General features: G+C 43.0%; 1 protein-coding gene across 1 annotated transcript; it reads right to left on the bottom strand.

Annotated features, from left to right (window-relative positions):
• Positions 1 to 252: 252 nt before the first annotated feature.
• On the bottom strand, positions 253 to 10,536 carry GREM1 (gremlin 1, DAN family BMP antagonist). The gene is made up of 2 exons (XM_086893877.1): positions 10,204 to 10,536; positions 253 to 3,743 (listed from the first exon to the last, which is right to left on the bottom strand). The coding sequence occupies exons 1-2, from the start codon at positions 10,440 to 10,442 to the stop codon at positions 3,188 to 3,190; spliced, it is 795 nt and encodes a 264-aa protein (XP_086750003.1). The 5' UTR covers positions 10,443 to 10,536; the 3' UTR covers positions 253 to 3,187.
• Between the last annotated feature and the right edge of the window lie 11,745 nt (positions 10,537 to 22,281).

Here is a 22,281-nt window from a genome sequence, read left to right on the forward strand (position 1 = left end):
GGAAGGGTGGGGGGGAAGTGACAGATCTCATTTAAAAACCTTATTGAAGTAGTGTGTTGAATGATGGTGCCATTGCTTGTCTCTATGGCTTATTGTCATAATGTAAAGCCTTTTATAATTAGAAGAAACCACAGAAGTCAGGATAAAGTACAACAGATTCAGAAAGAGCTGGAAACTTAATGAAGGGGGAAAAAAAACCAAACCAAAAAACTCAGAAAAAACCAAAAAACAAGCAACAATAGACACAGGCTGGAGAAGATATTTTATTTATTTGTTACTAGTAGTTAAAATGACGTACAAAATTCTGGGAAGAAAAAACTCCAATTCTATTCAGTTACAAAATAATTAAAACTTCATTTTAAACCAAGTTTTGCTTTGTGAGACTGAGCATGAAAATACTGCAGCCTTAGGTTATATAGTCCATTGTTTTTAGAAAAAAGCAGACATTTAAATACATATTGTGGTTGATATTAAATATCTCATATAACTGTAAGTTAGCAGAACTTTCTTACTCTCAGGCAATAACTAGCAATTCATTGAAGTTCTTTGTAAAAGATTTACATGGGTGAGGGGGATCTGCCTCAAGGAGAGTTCCATTGTGATCTATGCACAGGCAGTTTTAGAACGTAAAGATTTGGAATACTTCTATCAATTTTCCTTGAGAATTCTAAACAAAACTTAAAGGAGTCACTACTGTTTGAAGTTTTGCTTAACAGCTGAGGGGTTAGGGACATAGCAGTCTCTGTCAAAGAAAATGTGAATTTTGCTGTCAACTTTACATGAAGAAAAATATAATTCATAAGGTGTTCCCATTAAAGAAAAAACATAAGGTTTCTTGAACAGAAACCCAAGCTAGTACAAAATTTCCAGCAATGGCTGAGGTTGGCCCTTTCCCCTGGGAAAAAAAATCAAAAAAGTTATTTAAAGGAGAACATTCCCTGCCTATTATCAGTGAAAGAGAATTTGTATTTAAAATAACATTAAATATCCATATCTTTCTGTTTAACTATTCACATTCCACACAGTGGAAACCTACCTCCTATAATTCCAGATTTTAAAACTGGATTTTAAAATCCATGAAGACATGTGTCAGACTGCTGAGTGAGAGTACACCGAATGAAATGCATTTTAATAATACCAATAAATGAGTTGTAATCACTTAATTTTGCAAACAGAAACCTCACAGCAGTGGATTTTAGAGCAAAAATGTATGAGTTGGAGAGATACAGGATATCACCAATAAATGTGTGATGCACTATATGACAGGTGGGACAGCTGATAAAATGGGGCCACATAGGACACATCTGTGACATGCCACTCATGATACACTGTTGCTTTGGGCATGTTACTAAGGGCACGATTGTCTTCCTTAACATTCTATGGCAAGAAATGATATCAAAATAATCACCTTGTGGCTGAGAGAGGCACCTGGTGTGAGAGAGAACAGTTATACTGATAGTGGATGCTAGAGAATATTGCTGCTGAGCAGGGAAACTGGGTCCTGGCCTCTCAAAGGCTCATCATGCAGTAAGTGTGGACCATTGAGTGCTCAGGATAGCCAGGGCAACGTGCATGGATGGGCTGCCTCTCTGCTCCAATCCCCAGGACACACCTCATTAAACTTTCTTGTAGGACCTTCTTTGCTTTTGCCAAACTTTACAGCCCTGATCACTTTTGAACTCCTAAGCCTGAAGGAAAGAAAAGACATGATAACCTCACAGGTGAGAGCCATCAAGCTGTGGGAAGAAGTGTGTCCCCTTCTATGTTTTTTCCCCCCAAATGAGAGGGGCAGTCAGCCCTAAGTTTTCAGGAAATTCTCTTTACTTGCTCCAAATCCAGTTTAAATGCAAGTCTGTGGTAAAAGATATAAAAAGAGGATCATTGCTGGCAAAGTTCTGCATCTCCGTTTCAACAAACTGCATGCCTGTGGCAAAGCTAAAATAACAATAACAATGCGATGTTTACTAGTCATGAATGTCATGTCTTTTGTCTCTTGTGTGGTTATTGCATTTGCAGTCACATGATGCTTGTTTTAATTTTTGCTCTGCTCTTTATGTACTAAATTACTGCCATTCTGTACTTGATCTTGGTTAGCAAGATTTTTGTGCTGTGGTTATGTATGTGTGTGAAAAAGAGGAGTTTGGACACACACAATGAAGTAGGCACACTCATTGCATGTGTGTACAGATACCACTGCCTAAAAGATACTGCATATACATAAATATGTAGATATGAAGAATAACTGATATCAGAAACACAAGACATCAAATGGATCTAGTGGCGTATGAATGGGTTTTGTTTGGTTTAGAGAGCCATCAGAATTCAGAAGTATATTTATAGCCTTGTATATAGTTTCTTTTTAATTTATGTAATATATGACTAGGTATATAAATTAAAGCAAAACGTAAACAGAAGACAATATCTCTTCCTCTATGTTTTCCTATTTATGTATCTTCCCTTTCCCTACTCCCTTTTGTACTCTCCCTGTCAACTTGCTTTGGCCTTTTGCTTTCTAAGTTGCTGTAGATGTTTCCCATCCACCTATACTGACTTTTCAGCACTCCCACATCCCCCCATTGTTCTCCAGACATGGCTTTTGGATTACAGTGATTTTTTTTTGAAGAAGTGTGTTACAAACTCTTGACAGAGCTTCTGTTTTCAGTGATGGCTGTGCTACACTTTGTTATTGCTCTTTGTCTATTTCTTATATAAGAACAGAGTCATGCTTTGAAATATATTGTCCTCTCACTTTGATGTTTCACGTAATACAGTAAAAGCAAATAGCACAAAGGTGAACATTCGCAAAAGCCACGGCTCCACTTCCCCAGCAAGCGGCAAAAATGTGAATATACACATGAATTAGGAAACCTAATTCATGACTATGGGTAATTAAGGGTTTTTTTTAACGTCTCATACCCCTGTTCCTTTTTTTTTTTTTGTCGCAAACATTCATGCATTTGCTCATCCATATCCATTTTTTCCCTTACACATACACACACACACACATGCATGCCCTTTCCTTACGTGAATTTTTTCTCTCTTTTTGGGGGGTTTTGCTGGTTTTAGGTAATTCATTAGGTCCCTTTCAGTTGTGCCCAGCCTTGAAGGTGGGCTAGATCTTGCCACTCACTCTCATGCTGGCAGTGATTGCGTACAGTCAAGAGTGCAATTGCTACTTTTTCTCGGTTTAGTCCAAGTCAATAGATATACACCGGCACTCCTTAACTCGGGTGATTCTTTTCTTCTTTCTTGGGGGCTGAAGCTCGGGACAATTGAGTGTAACAGTCATGGTGGTGAATTTCTTGGGCTTGCAGAAGGAACAAGACTGGAAGGAGCCTTCTTCTTTGCGGACATGCCTGGGGATATAGAAAGAATTGCACTGGCCGTAGCAGAACCTGTTGATAATGGTACGACTGTTGCAGCCTTCTTCGTGGATGGTTTGTTTGAGGGGTTGGGTTTTACACCAGTCCCGCTTTAGGTACTTGCGCTCAGTGATGTGCAATGCCTCCTGACTAGACTCCAGCACCTCCTCAGCAGGCATCGAGGTGCCTTTCCCTCGCTCCCGGTGCCTGGAGCCTGACTGCTGCTGTGTCTGCATTTGCTCTGAATCATTGGGCTGATCCTTGACAGGAGGAGGGATAGCACCTTGAGATCCACGGTTCCTCTTTCTCCCTTCGGCTGCTGGTAGCAGAAATCCCATCAGAAGAAGCAAGGCACCGATGGCATACAGTGTGCGGACCATCCTGCATGAAGGAAGTTGAGGAAATAAAGCACAGCTGTGGATTTCAGATATCAACAGAAGCCAGACGTGCAGTAAATTTTCAGTTCCATGAAAGAAATGAGTGCACACACACTTATAAGCATTCAAGCCTGTACCCTGAACAGCTAGAAAGCTGTTCCCAAACTACCAAGAGAAAAAAGCTTTCAAATAGAGTGATCAAAATAAGCCCAAACTGAATTTTTTTTGTGTGTCCTCCATCTTTTTCCAGCTCTTTTCTCCATGTGCATCACCCTAGTTCTCCTTCCCTTTTTATACCTTACTGACATATAGGAAGATTGCTCCTGCCTTACAACAGTGGAAGAATTAATTTTACATTACACAAGGATTCATTTACATGACACACCTATACACAATACCAGAGGGCTAAAGTCCTTGTCTCAGCAGACGTAGTCTAGATTCGTGTCCCTTAATCAGACTCAGAAACTTTATACAGCTCCTTGTATAATGTACATCCAGTGTATAATGCATATGCTGTATACACCTGTAGTTTTACAGCTTCCCAACCTCTGTCACACTGCACCTCTAAAGAGGTCCAACATATCTGAGTGTGATGATGCTTAAGCTGAGAGATGTGCAAGTCAGGCAACTAACATAAAACCATATTTGGGTACAGGTTAAATAGAGATGTGTCTTACCATTCCAAACTACGTCTTCTCGCACATTACTCTGAATCCTTGTTAGAAGTAATACAGATGCAATCACGGTGCTAAGAATTTTTCAGATCCCTGAATTTTTTTTCATTTTACACAGAATGATGTTGTTGGAGGACAGCAGAATTTTGTAAATTACATTAAATATCATAGAGTTTGTGCACACAACAAAAGACCACTTCAGGAAGTGCAGTTAAGAGGACATGATCAGGTCTTTCAAAACTGTATGGCTGCTCCAAACCTAATTATTGAGTAGGAACAGTCTTTCTTTCCTCACTTATTTCACCATTTCTGCTGCTTCCCAAATCTCTGAGTTCTTCAGTCAGCTGAAAACACCAACCAGCAGGGAAGAAACCCATCAGCTTCCCCCTTCCAGAAACACCATGGCCTCAAAGTTTTTCTGAAAGGAGCTATGTGGTAGCAAGACAAACAGACGAGGGAATAAGTCTCTGAGGGACCCTCCCCATAGGAGCATGGAAGAAGGCACCAGAAATGAGCAACTAATTGCAAAAAAATGCTGTAAAACACTAAAATTGTGAAGAGGCACAGGCATTAAAAAGGGAAAGGACTGTGAAAAAAAATGCTGAGGAAGTCATTGTTTTCTACCTGCTTGGGGTGCTGCAGTTGTATCCCTTATTTGAGTAGCTTTATCAGTATGGAAAAAAACAGCATTTGAATTGAAGAGTCCTGTTCCTACCCGAGAAACACGTGAAACCATGGCGCTGGGCTGGACAGCTTCATCCGCTCTGCCAGAGACCACACAACTCGGCAGGAAAGCAGCCAAATGCCAGTGCTGTGAGGGCCACCTAGAGACCCAGCAGAGGCTCAGGGTAAGTACTATTTGCTGTAAAAGATAACTGCTAATTTCTCAGTTACTAGGTCTTCCCAGTCACATGGAGAAAATAAATGCTACGGTGTTCAGCCTTTCTCATCAGATGGATTGGGAGAGGAATTCCTGAAGCAGAAAAACGTCATAGGGGGTTCCACTACATTCAAGGAATGCTTGTGGGTCTCATTTTTAGTGTTTGTCATCAGATCAACTCTAGCAGAACTCTAGAGCACCTAGATAAATCATAGATGTATGCATTCATTTCAGTAATCTAAGTACCAGCATGTACTACTTTTGGCAGAAGCTTCATGCGTCAAGGAAGGCGTGTAAGAATGACACAATTGCTGACTCCAGCAGGCAATTTGGAAGGGCTGCTGTTAGTATCTAAATGAAACATGGCATGGAACACACAATTTTAATAACCTTAAGGCTTTGAGGGAGACAAAAATAAGTTGGGAATTCCAGTTAAGGAATAATGCAGCATGATTTCAAGTGTCAGCCTGGACTTCACATTTGCTGTTTTTCCCTCATCTCTATGAAAACCGGAATGTTATTTAACAAGTATCCTTTTAATTTTGTCTTAAAAATATGTTTTCAAAGAATTATCAACTATTGCTTATTCCCTGAAGAGATCAGAATGATTTCTTCCAAAACTATTTTTATTTCTCTGGTGACTGTCTAGTCACTAGTATTTTAATATGCACTTTATTTACTCGACATGGTGCCAGAGTCTTAAAAGAAAAGAAAAAAAAATTATTACATGAAGTTGAAAATAAATGTCTAGGTTGTAAGCAGTGCCAGAAAATTTCAGGTGTTTATTTTATTTAGTGTCCCACACCTTGGATGAGGTTCCACCAACATGCATATTCCTGGACTACTTTTGTTTTCAAAACTGATTACCTCCACATTGTTCTCATTCTTTTTTTCCCCCATAGAGATGTAATGGACTAGAAGTCCTACAAAAATGAGGTGTGCTCTGGGATGGGAATTTGGGGGAAATTTCATAGTAATATATACTATTGTAAGGTCTGTGTCCCAGATTCATGCAACTTTATTAAGCACATGCTTATCCCTAAGGAAATGCAAGCATGTGTTTCAATGTAATCCTAAACTGGGAGGAAGGTAATTTTTCACTGAGTTGGTTTCCAGCCTTAAAGGTGGAAGCTCCATTACATATTCATAAAAGAAATTGTAACTCAAATGAAAATTAGCCACTCAGCAGACACATTTGTTATGGTCACTTCCAAAACACACATCTAAAAGTAATCCAGGAATTTAGGGATAAATACAGGTTAAATACAGAAGGGGCTGTGTGAACTTCAAGATTCCCCACAACAGCTAAGCAAGATCTTTTTTTAACAACTGATTTAAAAAAAAATTTAAAATTAACATTTTAAGTTTTAAAATGCAAAACACAAAGGAAAATGAGGTGGTATGCCTCAGGAAGGAAAGCAGCCAAAATGCAGTATTGCCTCTGGTCCCAGGGCAATCAATGCTTTTTCTTATGAGAGAAGATGTCACCTTTGCTTACATTAGGAAGTGAAGTGGTTCATCTATCTATGGGTTAGCAGTTGTGAATATTTCCTTAACAGGATTTTTTATTACTGAAAGAAGCAGAAGAGGACAGTAGAAATAACTGAAATCAGTGTTATCATATCCAAAGTTTTAGTGAAGAGAAATCTCTCCTGAAATAAATGCTTTTTCTCCTCATTACAGTCATAATTCTGCAGAAGCAATAGCTCTGCAGCTGTGAGAATCAGGCCGTAAAAGCTTATATTCCACGTTTCTGCAAAAATTTCATTACTTGGTACTAACTGGCTGTTTCACTGGCATAACCAGAAATCATTTTGAGAATTCATTTGAGAATCCTTTGAACAAACAGATGACCATAACCAAAATAATCAATTCCCTCATTTCATTCAGATCCAGAGAGATATGACAGAATTTATTTTTTAAAAGTAACACAATAGTCCAAAACTCTATTCTTTCCATATTTCACTGCGGAGTTCCACTTTTCATCATCTGTAAGCTCTTAGTCCTAAAGCCAAAAGAAGTTTTATTGCTGACTTCAAACAGGAGCAGAATTGGGCCCTAACATTCATATCACTTCATATGTGGTTTATCTAGAGCCTGAGAGCTCATCATCTAAAACAAATTAAGAAATGTGTGGATTAATACTAGCAACTATTGATAGAGAAATGTAAATGCTTTCAGGCTTACTATTTCATACAATTAAGCTGTAATTTTTTTCATTTATACATTTTCTGCTGTGAATTAAGGATCTCCACATGTCAGTTCATAGACAGAATTTCCCTATGAACTCATAGGCAGAGTCAGAAAGTTACTACTGCCATTTTTAGCTCAACACAGCTTGTTTAAAAGATCTGGATGGAAACCTGGTTGAAATATACAGGAAAATTGTCACAGATATTAGCAGGTCTGTAACTTCATCTGCAAACCCCTTTTGCTAGGAAAGTATTATGATGAGCCATGGACTCCTGGGCTTTACAGAAAACGTGAAAAATAATCTGATGAAGAACTAAAAAAGCCCAAAACAAATTATTTGGTGGACTCCAAATACAAGCCAAAGACACAAAACACAATCCCTTTGACTACTGCAAAAATAGAAGCGGTTTATGTCCCAAAGGATCAGAATAATTTTATGCCTCACACATTACATCTGAATTACAGAAACACTCTTATGTAATGTTTTCATAGTTCATAGATCTGTATTTTTAAATATAAAAAAAACATGGTAATGGCAGTTCCCAGAGAACTGTAGGTTTTTTCCTGAAATCAAGACAGTAAAGCTAACATCTGTGTTTCATAGAATTTGGATACATTTACATTTCAGAAAATTTCTTCTTGAGAGTCATAGAGATGAGGGGGTTTTGAGACATGTACGGAGTGTAGGCAGCAACTTTAAAACAAACAAACCAACCAACCCTTGAAACCTTGAGAATTCCCCATTTAAGGAACGATTTTTCCACAGGACATCCGATGGGACTCCAGGGAAGCCGAACATCTTGGTGGGCATGGCTGGTACCAAACCCGAGTTTGCCTTGCCTGAAGACGCCCACGCAGCCTGACAGCTCCCAGCTTCCTAGCGCCAGACTCCCTTCAGACACATTTCCCCATGGAGCCCTAAAAACCGGGATAGCTTTGCTCCTCTCTCTGCACTGCCGTGCGTGCTGAAAAGGGGAGTCTTCAGCAGAAGCTCCGCATTTCTGGGTAGCATTGCCGAGAGAAAAAGAAAATATGCTTTAGCACAGCTCGGCATTGAATGCTCAAGAAGAGCAGAGCTACGGTCATCGGTGTTTTTTACCACTTAGGCGCAGACCCAGCTCACGCTGCTTGGTTATTCTCGGGCTGGCTGGGCTCAGAGAGGAGCGGGGCAGGAGCAGAGCGCTTCTGCAGCTCTCGGGTCGCCGGGCCGGGCTCAGAGGCAGCTGAGGTTGGCGGGGGGAACATTGGCACTGCAGCCAAAAGTCTCCGCTCACCGAGCGCCTGACTGAACCCGGCGCCCTGTCAGCGGCAGGGCGAGCCGAAGGCGCGCTGGTGCCTCAGAGCCCCCGCCTCTGCACAAGGAGGTTTCCCCAGCGCTGTGTCTCAGCCCTGGTGACCGAAACGGGCTTCGCTTGCCGTTCTTTCGCCCAGAGGAGCCACGAGTGGGACACCAGGAGCGAGGCCGCAGCTGATGGAGAGCGGCTCGGCGCAGGGGGCAGGGACCGCGCACCTTGCCAGCCCCGCCCGGCCCCGGGCAGGAGGGTCCCGCCTAAGCCGCCCAGGTAAGGCGGGCTCATCGCTGGGCGCAGCTCCGCGGGGCTCGCCAGAGCGGAGAGACCGCAGGTTTGGTTTGGCTCGGCGTGGCCGGGAGAGACTCGGTCCGGCTCCCCGAGGGCTTGGACGCTCCCGGCGGCGGCTGGCGACACGGACCGGCTCTTCCCACGAGGCACGGCCGCCGTCTAGGTTAACCCAAAGAAGGACGAACTCCCTGAAGGGACTGCCGAGCCCCCGGGGGATCGTATTGAAACGGACGGGGCAAGCAAGCAGGCGTCCTCCAGGAGGGAAAAGCCCTGCGGGAGGCTGCGCCGCCGGCCGGGAGCGCACGGCCGGAGCGCTGCGGGCAGGTCCCCGCGGGCGGGCCGGGGGCTGGCAGCGCTGCGGGCAGCGGTGGCCGACGGACGCACGGAGCCGTGGGCTCTACAAAACTCCCGCGGCTCCGGGCCAGGTGGGAGGGCTGGGCGGAGAGGCGGCGGAGGTCGCCAAGAGCAGCGGCCCGGTCCCGGCCGGCCCGGTCCCGGCCACGGGCGCTCTGCCGGTGCGGAGCCCCCGCTCCGGGGAACCCGACCCCTGGCACACAGCGAGTCTCCCCGGCGGCACGCAGCCCGCCCCGGGAGCTCCTGAGGTACGAGGAACACGCTCCTCCGAGGAGCGGAGGTTTGCAAAGACGGGCCAGGACAGAGACGGGGGCTGAGCGGCCACGGAGAGGGCAGCTCTGCGGGACGGGACGAGATGGGATGGGGCTGGCACCTGGGGATCTGCCCCCGCCCCGCTCCGTGCAGAGGCCGGGCCGGGATTTTTCCGTGTCTCGGGTGGGCGCCGAATCCAATTTGTCGGGAGTGATGCTGTAGGCGGAGATGAGAGGCAGAGCTAACGGGGCTTTTGCAGTCCCCGTGCTTTCGAGGGGAAAGCGATGTAACGGCGCCCTAATCCCCAGCACTGAGGCTGAAAGGTCGGCGCGCCTCACTCCCGCTGACGGGAGGGACGGGCGTCGCCCCCTGCAAAACCGAGACTCCCTGGAATTTTGCTAGACACCGATGAACGGCTCCTTCCCTTGCCCCTCTCTGAAGGTAGGACAGAGAGCTTAAAACTTTGCCTCCCACAGAGACTGGTTGAGCTCCGCAGCTGCCGGAGCCGTAACCGCGCGCGTCCCGGCTCACCTGCGCGGAGGCGGCTCCTCGGCTCGGCTCGGCTCGGCTCGGCTCGGCTCGGCTCGGCTCGGCTCGGCTCGGCTCGGCTCGGCGGCTCCTCGGCGCGGCCCGGGGCTCTGCGGGGCTCTTCCCGGTGGGTCACTCGGCGGAGCGGGTGGCGTGGGAGCCCGGAGCTGCCCGGGAGTCCATAGAGAGAGAGTGTGTCGGATCCTGCCTACAAATTGCAGCAGCGCCGAGCTGTCTCCCATTTAAATGTCTGCCAGCTGAGATCTGCTCTCCAAGCCCCTCCAGATCATTGGACAAGCGCCTCCAAAGCCCGTGTTATCCGCCCCTTTTAACACTTCCATAAACTTCCACCAGGGAAAGCTTTCAGTCATCCAGATAAACACTCGACTACTTTCCTGTCTTCAGAGAATCGGTGCTAAAGGTCACCACCCCAAGGAATTGTTCCTGGAATGCACAGAAAATTCACATTTTCCATCCCCATTAAAGTATGACAGTTAAGAAGAATTAAATCCTACCCCCCTCCCACCGCCTCCGCCGCCCTTCCGCGCACGCCGGGCGCTCCTCTGCCCACGAGCCTGAGGGAGACAGCCACCTTTGCGGCCCTCCCGCTCGGAAACTGGCTTTCTGAGGTTCGGCAGAATGCCGGGAACTTCGCAGCATTGGAGGGCAAAAAGAAACAAAAAACCCCTGTGGTAATGTCTGTATGCAGAGGGTGTTAAACCGCGGCTCCCGGTCTGCAGCCCCGCGCTCACGGCTCTGTCTCACTGAGGGTTTGTTCTGGGGGAGGTTGTCTTTTTTTCTTTTTTTGTCCAGCAAGAGGTGAGACCCCTCGGGTGACCCGTCCCTGTGTCTCTCGGGGGGCCGGGGGCTCCTCAAGCCGGCCGCAAGGGGCAGGGCCGGCGGAGGAGCGGCGCGTCCCGCCGGGGCTGAGCCGGCCCGAGCCGCCCGACCGTCGGGGGCAGCGCGGAGCGGAGCGGGACCGCTCCAAGCCAGCCCCCTCGGAGTCCCAGGGCAGCTCGAAAGCAGAGGCAGAAACCGGCAGGGACCGAGCGTTTGGTGGACCCAGCGGTAGCCGGGAACATCTCTCTGCGCTGCGGCTGCCCGAATGTGCAGAGAGCGTCGGGGTGGGGGCATGGAGGGGCAGAGCCCTGCAGGGACCCCAGAGCTCGGCAGAGCAGCCCGCACTTCCCGGGCCGGGCCCGTCCTCCGAGCGCTCCGGTGCCGGCGCCCTTCCCTTGCGGCCCGGGGCGGCACACGGAGCCGAGAGCAGGAGCTGAGGGCAGGAGCGGCCTCTGACCCGAGGGCTGACTTTTGGGCTGGCTCATTAAAAGTTTGTCAGCTGCCGCTTCCAGCTGCGGGCATCACGCAGCAGACAGCAAAGGCGAGGAAAGCCTTGCCAGCGACACGAGCGCTGCAGGCGGTGCGCGTAGGTCCGTGCCCTCCTTCCTGCCGGGCACAAGTGCATCAAACCAGCCCTGCTCCTCGGTCACCAGCAGTCAGCACCCACCTGGGACCTCAGACAGGCCCGGATCTCATCTCGCTGAGAGATAGCTTTATTTACAGGTGGGGAAGGCGAATTGAAGTGAAAGGATTTGCTACATTAGGGATGTCGGAGCTAGGCAAAATGCCAAGTTTCTGCCCTTCGCAGTACTTAGCGGTAGCTAGCTCTTTGCTAAGACCGATGCTTGCCTTCCCTTAGTGCTCGAGTGCTTAGCAAGGTCGTAAATTAGGCCTCCTTACAATAATTCACATACATTTAGCGACAACTTGTTAAAAAAACCAATCCCTTCAGTCAAAGGGTAAGTGGCCGTAGTGCAGTGGTAGGTGGCAGCCTGAGAGACAAAATGAGTTGGTGTGCGGGAGCCACTGAAATTCAAACACAATTAATGGGGGAAGGATAACTGGCAAAGAATTACAGCAAATGACATCTAGATTAATAGAAGGAGAGGCCTAGGGAATTTGTAGGATTTTTTTTTTTTTATTCATAAAAATGCTATTATTTTTATTTTATTTTATTTATTTTTAACTTATTGATGTCCTTCCTTCGTGATTCCAAATAAAACATCACAATTCCCACCTCTCAGTATACTGACAGACTGTGCTCTTTCCCATTTTCTTCTCTGAAGGAGCTGTACTGAATTGAAAGGGTCTATTCAGGTTTCTTCTGCTCTCTGTCCCTCACTCTGATTTCCAGCCCCAGAGAGACTGGGGTGCTGTGCTGCCCGCTCCCCAGGGCACATTCCAAGCACTCGAGCGGTGCTGGAGGAAGTGTTTCTGCGGCTGAGCCCAGCTCCTCTTGGTGCCCACGATGGCACTGCCCTGCAGGCGCTTCCAGGCACTGCTGCCGGCAAGCTGCCTCCGCTGTATCTTCCTGGGATGTCATTTACACTCTGGCATTGCCTTTCCTAGATGATATTTCTGGGCAACAATTGCAGAGCAGGTATGTCCACCTAATAATGCCTTACTGCATTCAGGCATCTAGCCAGAGCTGGTGACCTGGAGTAGCTCTCACACTGCCTCAAAGCACACTAGGAAACACTGCAGGAAACAACTCCTGGTATAGAAGTTGTGTTCCCTCCTCAAGATCCATCTTCCTTTCCTTGCAGCAGAATATCTCATACCATATCTCCTCATCTGGTTTCTTGTTCTTAGCTTAATCCACAGCGTTCCAAGTATGCACCTTGGGTCAAGCAAGACAAGTGTTCAGATTTCTTTGACAGCTGGAAAGTAGAATTATTCCTGCAAGTATTTGCTTGCTCATTCACAAAAATACACAAATGAATTTGGGTACCAACAAGATAAATAATTGCAGCTGCATCTGGACTGAATAAAAGTAGAATTTTTTTAAAAAAATAATTTTAAAAGGACATTAAAAAATGCTATGTCTCTTTTTATTTGTTTGAGATTGAGGGAGGCAGGAGAAAAGATGTCTTTTCCCCTCATCATTCTTTCAGGTATCTAGAATAATTTCCAGCTTGGAAGATCCCTTTATTTCTGCTGGAATCTTTAACAAAACATTCCCTGGGTTTGCTCCAAAGTTTCAGCTGTGCTGGTTAGATCCCAACCAAAGACTGTTAAAAAAGCACCCAGTGCTGAAAGGGAAATACTTCTTCCTCCTACTGTACCCAGACTTGAAATTCTGTCGATTCTCATCGGGACTTCTAATTGGAGCTGGAATACTCATGGGGAAATGTTATTTAATTATTTAGTATTAGAGAGACCTATGGAAATCTGCATGTTTTTGTGGTACAAGTATAGGTTTAAGACGAAGAGCTTTAATGTCATTGCATGGTAGTGGTGTGTACTGTGAACCTGACTGATTGCAACTCCCTGCTTGCTGTTGTTTTGCCTTTTTTATTTTTTTTTCTCTCTCTCATTTCTTGCTGGTATTCACTGTGTGAGTTGTTCTTTGTTTTAATGGAACAGTAAGAATTGTGTAAGCCTAAGAGAAATGCTGTACTTATTCTTGCAGAGAAAGATGTTATTTGGCTTAGCTCCTGTCTATTACTGCTAACTTTGGGTACTACTCAAAGTATCCTCACTGCCAGGACAGTTGACAGCTTGTTAAAAGCTTTTGCAGGGAAACCAAAACTCACAGGGGCCAAAGCCTCTTCTTGAGTAAATTGGAATAGTTTTTAATGACTCAGGGAGATGCAAGTGATCTATGACAGCTGAGAACCTGGTCCTAATACACCTAGAAGGCCAGTAACTCTCACTCCTGGACATGTTCCTCCAGGTCAGAAGGCAAGCTGTCCAACAGAGACAGGGCACATCTGAACTGCTTTGCCTGCTGTTATGAACTCTCCTGTAAAGGAGAGAAAGGAGCTTCACCAACCCAGCAGCAACTTTTCTAGCTGAGCTCTAAGAAATCTAGAACCAAGCACTGACTCAACTACTGCTGAGTTTCTGGTGGTGTACACTGCTGTCTTCTTGACTTGATGGGTAAGATCAGCAGTGTCTCAGAAGTGATTCATGACCTGGGGCCAAAGCAAGACACTAGGCAGTGTGTGTGGTGTGGGCCATCGTTACATCCCTGCTGAGGCATGTGAGCTTCTTTGTTTACCTGGGAAGAACATCTTGTTTTGTCATAGAAAAGAACTGATACTCAAAGAATCCAGTTTCCTCTGCATTTTAGATATACCCAAAAGTAATGGATAAAATTCATCATCAACCAGCAAGGAAAATGCTGATGATATATGAAAAATATAATTTTTATATATATAATGCTACTTCTAATTTAAGTAGCATAGTGCTTCATATCAAGCCTTATAAAGTAGTACCAGAAAAAGCTGAGGTTATTCTGAATTAATTTCTCTTAAAATGTACTAGAAAATTAAGTGAGTGTGCTTCACATTGGCAAAATTTTGTTTAAATAAGGAATTTTAATCTTTCTCTTATTTGAGTCTTGGAATTAATGTTTACATGATGGAGGTTGGAAAATATTGTACTTATTGAAAAAGCAGTATTTCAGATTTATGTTGACAGAACATCAGCTTTTTAACATATAGATTTCCATCATCTGAATGAGAGAAAATTAGGGAAAAGTGCTTATTTTGGGGCCAGGTTTTATGTTTTTTGTTTGTTTGTTTGTTTGTTTGTTTGTTTTAATAAAGTATTTTTAAGTTGTTTTACTTTGAAAATATTGCTTGCTTGATCTAGGAATAATTTGAAAATCCTCAGAAATCAGACATTAAAAATCAAAAGAATAAATGAGTTCAAGAGAAAAACTTAAGTGTCTAAATAATTTTAAAAACTTGGGTTCTGCTCTGAAAAGAATGGGGTCCTGGTATGCTTGAAAAGCTTTCTTTTTCAGTGTATACTGCATGTAGAGTCAGGCTGTGGGCTTGTAATGATGTCCACACCTAGGAGCCATGGTCACTCACCAGCATTCCACTCAGCTGTGTGCTGCAGACAGAGAACAAAAAATATGTTTTCTGGCCTCAAAACACCTACATACATAATGCAATCCATATGTGACTATTTTTCAAAAGCTCTTTAGAAACGCTTATTTTATTAGGATGAAGTTTGATTGCCGAATAAATATAAACTTTCATGCCAAATAAAGAAATACCATTTGTCAAGCTAAACTTTTAAAACTCTTTTTCACAATTTTTGGATGCATCTTATGTATTTGATGACAGTAAAAGAATTTGCCAAGAAAATGAAAGTCGTAAAATTCCTCTGCCCTCGTGCATTTGCTTTTCTTTTTCTTTTGTCTCCTGAAGCTGTAGGAGGTGTTTGCTGACATGCTTTGCTTTCAGGGCACTTCTGGAGCAACGTGATACGAGAAGTGACTCAGCTAAGCAAACTGAGTTTGTGTGAACAACAGAAGCCCTTACAGTAAGAAGCTGTAACTGGGAATTATGAAAAGGGGCATCTAAGGAGCTCAACGTGTTATTTACATGCATATTTCACTATATGACAGCTATGAAATATAATTTCCATTTATGCCGCAAAACTGAAAAGCTCCCTTCCCAAACCTTACTGCATCCCAGCTTCTCATACAGATTTCATACACTTTTAAGACATGAACAGGTATCTCATGCACAGTCCTGGTAAAATAGTCCCTTTTACTTTTCCCTTGCTGTGATGAAAGGCAGCTTGTTGTGTGAGCACCTGTGTTTCAGGGTGTTACCTGTGGGGAAATCTGTGCTACACCTGTGGAGCACACTGTGCCAGTCTGGCAGGTAAGGTAGGTCGTGGGAAGTCAAGAGATCTATCTGGGCTTTTTTCCTAGCTCTGCCACTTATGTCTGTAGTGAAACAAACAAACAAAAAAAGAGTAAGAGAAGCAGGAGAGCTATTCTATTATGTAAGGAGATTTTCAAGGCATTTATTTTGGTTTGTTTTGTTCTGGGTTGGTTTGGGTTTTTTATTCCATTGCTCTCCTTTCAAAATTGAAATCTTATCTGTTATTTTTGCTTTTCCTGGCAATAGCCATGTAAAAACAGAATACCAGATAAAAAAAATGCAGCTTTGCAGGAATGAAAGAGCTGAAGCTCTTTTTTTTTTTGTCTGAGACAAAAACTCAGAATTTCTGCATTTTATATTTGAAATCCAGTGTCACAAAAAGTGGCTGCTATATTACAGGGAGGAAAGAACTCTGTTAAACAGCTGTATTGCTGCAGCATCAGTTGCTCCACTTCTCAGAGAGAATACTAGTGGAGGTGGGAAGAAACAAAACTCTTCCTTAGTGCCATTTTTATGTAGATGGTCTCTCTGTCAAGAAGAAGAGGCATAAGAGGGACAAGTTCACACCCCTCTGCCACCATCACCCTTTACTTTGTTTCAATTACACCAATTTTTTCTTGACTCCATTTCCCCCCCTATAAAGCTGCAGTAGGGAACTGAGTTTTCAAAGGAATAATTTTGGCCTAAATCCTTAAGACTGACTGGGTACCAAACTTCTTGTGGAAAGTTATAAGAGGAGCTGAGAGTTCAGATTAATCTGGAAAGATAAAATGTACCTTTTTTAACTTTCATGTACTTTGTGTCCATGTGCATCCATTTTGAAATTTCTAAATTCTTCTAATAGGGAAAAAGGCCTTTTAACTTCTGTAATTCTCCCCAATAAAAAACAAAAGAGGATATTTCCAGTGAATAAGCCAAGTTTAAACTGTCGTGGACAAAAATAAAAACTTCAAAGGCAGATGAATAACTGTTTAACCAGTTGTCTTTTCCTAAAAGAACTGCTGGTTGACTTAAATAATACTTTTGCTATATACATAAATGCAAACTGATAGTTAAGTGCTTTGGTAAGAAAGATGGATTTGTGCATGTACTTAATTTTTTTGCTGAACTTCGATTCAGACCTGAATCCTGCAGGGGCTTGCCAGATACTTGACTTTGTTTCCAGTGGAACTATCCAGAGTGTATTATGTGAAGCACACACAATAATCCAAGAGGCTTGGGTCAGGTGAGCCTTGCTAAAAGACCCAGAAATAATTTACATATACCTCTTTACCCTGCTGAAGGACTTTCTAGTTAGTGTGCATTTTAAAACGCTAAACTTTATGGACTTCAGGATTAGAAATACAATAATAATAAAATACAAAAATAGTCTATTTTTTAAATCTGTATGGTTCCCAAAAATTTACTCTTTCAAAAATTGCCAAAAAAAAAAAAGCAACAAAAACCCCACTTCTGGGAAACTGCACACACGAGCCTAGGGCCAAATCTTTTTTCTTGATATTTCCAACAACTGTTCTGTTTTGCTTCTTCTGTTTCCTTGTCAAAAGGATCCTATTTAGCTTCTTTGGCTAAGGGCAGTTGGGTATTTATTCATTGATGTCTCCTTTCTTCCATTATCTTGAATACTAATTAGAGTTTTTCAGGTCCTATTGCTTTACTCTCCAAACTTAGCTACAACAGACAGCACTCCTCCGTTTCTGTAGAGCTGTTCAGAACCATGAAAGAAAGAGCTGTCATCTTACATTTTGGGACTAACCACACTGCCCAGCCATTCTCCACTAGCTGCTTTCATTGGCAGTTTGATTGAATGATTTTTTTCCCTCCTCACAAATAACATGTGATTCAAAGTCCTGAAAAAGTGTTAAGTCACTTGATGTTAGGAGAGATTCTGTAAATAGGACTGGGAACAGTCCTCTAGGTGTTTGTAATTAATCAGGCTCCAAACACTTGGAGCTTTTGGATGCACTTGTAAAAAGTCTAAAAATGTAAACAGTTCTCTTTCCCCTCCTCAGGAAGTCTTAATGCACTAAAGACGTAAGCGAAGAAGTTAAATTGCCAGTGATCAAATCAATTACACTTCAGATCAGACTGTGGCAAGGCTTTTTGGTTCTCAACCAGATGGAACTAGACTACTTGTGAAGGAGGTATTATTATTTCTTGTCAGAGTTTCAAAATGAACACAGGAATTCATAGTAAAAGAATGACTTCTTTTTTTTTTTTTAAATATACTAGAACACTTAAAGGAAAGGCTCCTTGGGAGCTGATGCCACCAAAACTTATCAGACACACTAAAAAAAAATCATCTTAACCATTTCTTATTCTTCTGATCTGACAAAAGAGAGAACATAAATGAACAGGATATTCTCCTGTGCTACAAGGCAAAGAAGAAACCCCCCTTTTTAATATAGTAAATTCTTGGATTCAGAGTTTATGGGTTCTTTTGGATGTGCCTTTCTTATAGGTTGAAGTTTTTACATTAAGAAGGCTATGATGTAAAAACATACAAGAGACAAAGTACTGTGGTTTTTATCTTGATGCAATTAGTAATTGAGATAAATCCAGATGAGGGCACAGGCTATCTGGAGGCAGAAAGCATTTTTTTATCCTGTAGGGAGATATAGGACAGCTTGTTTAGAAAACCTCTGTGCATTAGGAAGGGAGGTGACTGCTGTAATCAGGTGTCAAAAAAAAAAATCACCTTTTTTGATTTGTTTGTTTCTAATTTAGAGCAGTACTTTGTAAAACCAAGTACTTTTACAGTTTAGTCTTTCCAATCAAATTATTTGTTCGATCTGGATTCCAGATCCCTCTTGCTTTGAGTACACTGCCACCAGCTTATGTAAAAGCTCTGAAAACCCCTTCAGTACTTGGATGTGCATGTTTTAATAGGGCAAATTCCACCTGAAACCACCTTGGAGAGAATTGTTCATGCTGGTGTGGATAAAAATATTGTGCCTTAACTTCATTGCTGAAAATGCTTATGAGGTGACATGCCCTGCTAAAAGAGATGTCACGTTAGCAACACTAACAGGGTCCTGCAGACTCACTGGAGCTCTTGGTCAGCTAATCCCATACATTACAATGACTGCAAGATTAAATTTGTCACTGGAATGCTAGTAGTGAGTAAGAAAGCAGAGTTTTTAAATGTTTCCTTTTCAACAGATGCAAAATGATCTAAAGATATTTTTAAAGTTACTAGAATAAAGAATGCACAGGCCAGCAAATGAACTCTTGCTAGTTTCCAAGTCTTGCTAAATATAACACTCTTCCAAGAATTCGGGTAGCAGCTAAATACATCTAACTTTCCTGAAAAAAACCCCAATACATAAAAAGTGAGTGAAAGGAGGCTGGTGGTGTTTCAGGAATCAGAAAAGAAAAGGTGATGGTCTGTCTACTCCCTGGAGGCATTCAAACCAGCACCTCCAGAGGTGCAGCCTCTTAGCCATGAGGCTGCAGCCTGTTTGTGTGAGACCTGCACCTCCCCTGCTGAAGCTGTTCAACAATTCAGAAAACAATTAAATCAAGACAAGGAGCCAAAATCAGCCATCTACTCAGGAGGATGGGGCAGGTGGTTGGCTTGGTTTCACCCTCTCTCAGACTACTCAAGTATTTTTATCAGGTGTCTGCCTAGCTGCCCAAACACTCCTTGAGGACTAGTTAGAGCCCACTTACTCTGCCCTTCCATGTGTTCAGCCTGCCATGAGAACCACTAGGTGACAAATTTGTGTTCATTCATGATTGCCTTTTCTGGAAGAGCTTTGATTCTTTTGCCAACTCTTACGGACATTTTTTGGTTTTTTAATTAAGTTGTCTATGTCTGCTGTGGTATTTCGTGCAATGCCTGGTCCTGTAGACATGTGTGAGATGAGCAGCTGCCAGGCTTGCTCCCTCAGGGAATATAGGGGAAGAATTGCCAAGTTTGTGGATTCAGGCTGGGTTTAGGACTGAGATAGATGTAGAACTGTGCAGATTCACCGAGTCTCAAACAGTCCTAGGCATGTACAGAAGTAGGAGTCCAGGCACCTGAGGTACCTGATTACAGGAAAACATAGCTGTGTATAGCCTTTAGCTGCCTGAGGAATCAGGAAAGAGAGGCAAGGTTTGAGGAGCATGTGCTTGGGCTTTGGTATTTGCATCGGACACAGTGTGGGTCCAATTATGTCCAAAAATCCAACTGTGGGTACTTAGGCCTTTGCTGGAGTCACCACTTAACTTCTTTGCAACTGTTAACCTATCTTTTAATTGGAAATTATTCACAGTTTTTTAAACCTCCAGATCAAGAATCTCCAGATGCACAACAAAATAGACACAAAGTGGTTTTTACAAGCAGCTGATAATTTAGGATAGGTTAATGAAGGCCTTATTTTCAGCTTTCTGGATAGTTCTTGTTCTTTTAAAGGATTATAGTTTGCTGCTGAGAATGTAAAAACACAGCAGAAAATAGCCTCAACTACTAATTGTTGTATTTTTAACTGAAAGAAATGTATGTCATTATGGCACATATTGCTTGCCTGCTGGATAACTTTGCACTCAGGAGAGTCCCTGAAAAGAAATCTTCCAGGACACCATAACTTCAGAGCAGTAACCACCATAGAGGCTGCAGCAAAGCTGGAGACACTGTGGGATTAGCAGGATGAAGCTATGAAGAATCAGAAGCAGGACATACTTTTCTGCTTTTTTTAACTGTGCACACCTACATTACCCATGGCTGCACAGGGTCCTGTGGCAGCTCAGTCTTAGGGTTTGGGAACTCAACCAATAGCCAGGGTCTACACATGAGCTGTGACAGCCATGCTTATCTGTTTTATCAATGACTTCTAAAGAATTTACTTTTTTTTTTTTTTTTTTCTTAATTTAGTCAATGGTTTATGCAGCATTAAAATTGGTTTCTTTGATTGCTGTAACAGCTTTCAGGCCCATAAATCTTACAGCCATTGCACTACTCGTTGGAATCAAAATTTTGCAATTCTCTTAGTCACTGTTTGCAGCATTGTTTAAGAAAGGGAAAAAATAACCAATGGTGAATTATGAGTGCTTCTCTGGATGATCTAACCTGCTCTTTCATCAGTCTGTTTTGTCCATTTAGAAATATAAAATGTCACAGTGTGATATTTTATATTTCCAGTGTAGAAAGGTGTTCTCTGTTGAGCTGAGGAATCAGAACCTCATTTCCCTATACAGGCTATCCCACTTGAATTTCAGACACTTTTAGAGAACTTTGGGGCATTAGAATATGGATATTGCACTGAAAGAACTTCTAGGGTTTGGGTTTTGGTTTTTGTTTTTTTGTTTTGTTTTGTTTTGTTTCTCAAAATAAAGAATTAGTTAAAAGATGTCTGAATTCAGCATCAAAGCCATAGGCACCTTCTCTCATCCAGCAAATATTCCCAGACCCAAAAATCCCTGTCATCTGTAATGGAGATCTTTAGTGGTTCCCAGGAAAGTAACATTGTTGTATGGTGGTTCAGGTTCAGAGCAAAGATCTGGAGTAAAAGGAGTCAGTTTTCATACATTTAATGTACAAAAAGCTAAACACTAAAAGCTGAACACTGTTGTTTAAGCTAAACAACACTGGTTAGGGAAGGAGGGAAAGTTTGAGACTAGTAACAAGTAGCGTATTATTTTTTTCTGTGCTTCCTCCTTTGCCTCACTCAGTTTACCATGAAATTTAGCCACTGACTCCCACCACTCTTCTTCTTGGAGAAAACAGTAGGATGAAGAAATGGTGATTAATTGTGAAAGACAGCCATGCATTACATTTGGAACTGCATTCCGTGTGCTTTGGAACAAAATTAAAAAGAGGTGATTCAGGTCTACCTATTCTTTAAAGTCCGAAATCATTCTCAATTATCACCATCTCTACCTCTGCTCCACATACAAATACAGATCTCATTAATAAAATGGGACTTTTGAAAGCTCTTTTAGTTCCAGTTGATAATTCTACTGCCATGACACTCGTCTTTAATGTTTGTTATGCTCCCATGTGTTGAACACATGCTTAGCAGCTCTCCCAACCATCAGGATTCATGTAATCACAGCAAAGCAGTCATCATCATAAATAAAGCAAACATGACAACTGAAACTACGTATTTCCTTCTCATAGTAAACTGGGATGATGAACTGGAGCTCAATGCCATTCTTCACCTAACAGCAAAAGGCTTGAGCAGGGTAGACCTAGACCGTGACTTGGAAAATGGTTTATTTGGCCTTTTCATTCTCTTGTATTCTTGTATTGGCTTAGTTCTCAATCCTGTGGTAGTCAGCCACATTCATGAGTGATAGGAACCTTCATGATGACAATTCCACATCCTTTGCTTACAATTGTTTTTAGTTTTTATTTAGTTTGCACTTAAGCAGGTCACTGTCAGTGGTTGAGCCCTTCAAGGGAACT

Source organism: Cyanistes caeruleus, chromosome 6 (assembly GCF_971803275.1).
Source record: "Cyanistes caeruleus chromosome 6, bCyaCae1.hap1.1, whole genome shotgun sequence".
NCBI classification, from domain to species: domain Eukaryota; kingdom Metazoa; phylum Chordata; class Aves; order Passeriformes; family Paridae; genus Cyanistes; species Cyanistes caeruleus.

Coding starts and splice junctions, on each gene's coding strand:
- GREM1 (XM_086893877.1), bottom strand. CDS start 10,442: ATGGGAGACAGCTCGGCGCTGCTGCAATTTGTAGGCAGGATCCGACAC. Junction 3,744..10,203: donor GAGGAGCCGCCTCCGCGCAG/GTGAGCCGGGAC, acceptor TCCTTCATGCAG/GATGGTCCGCACACTGTATG.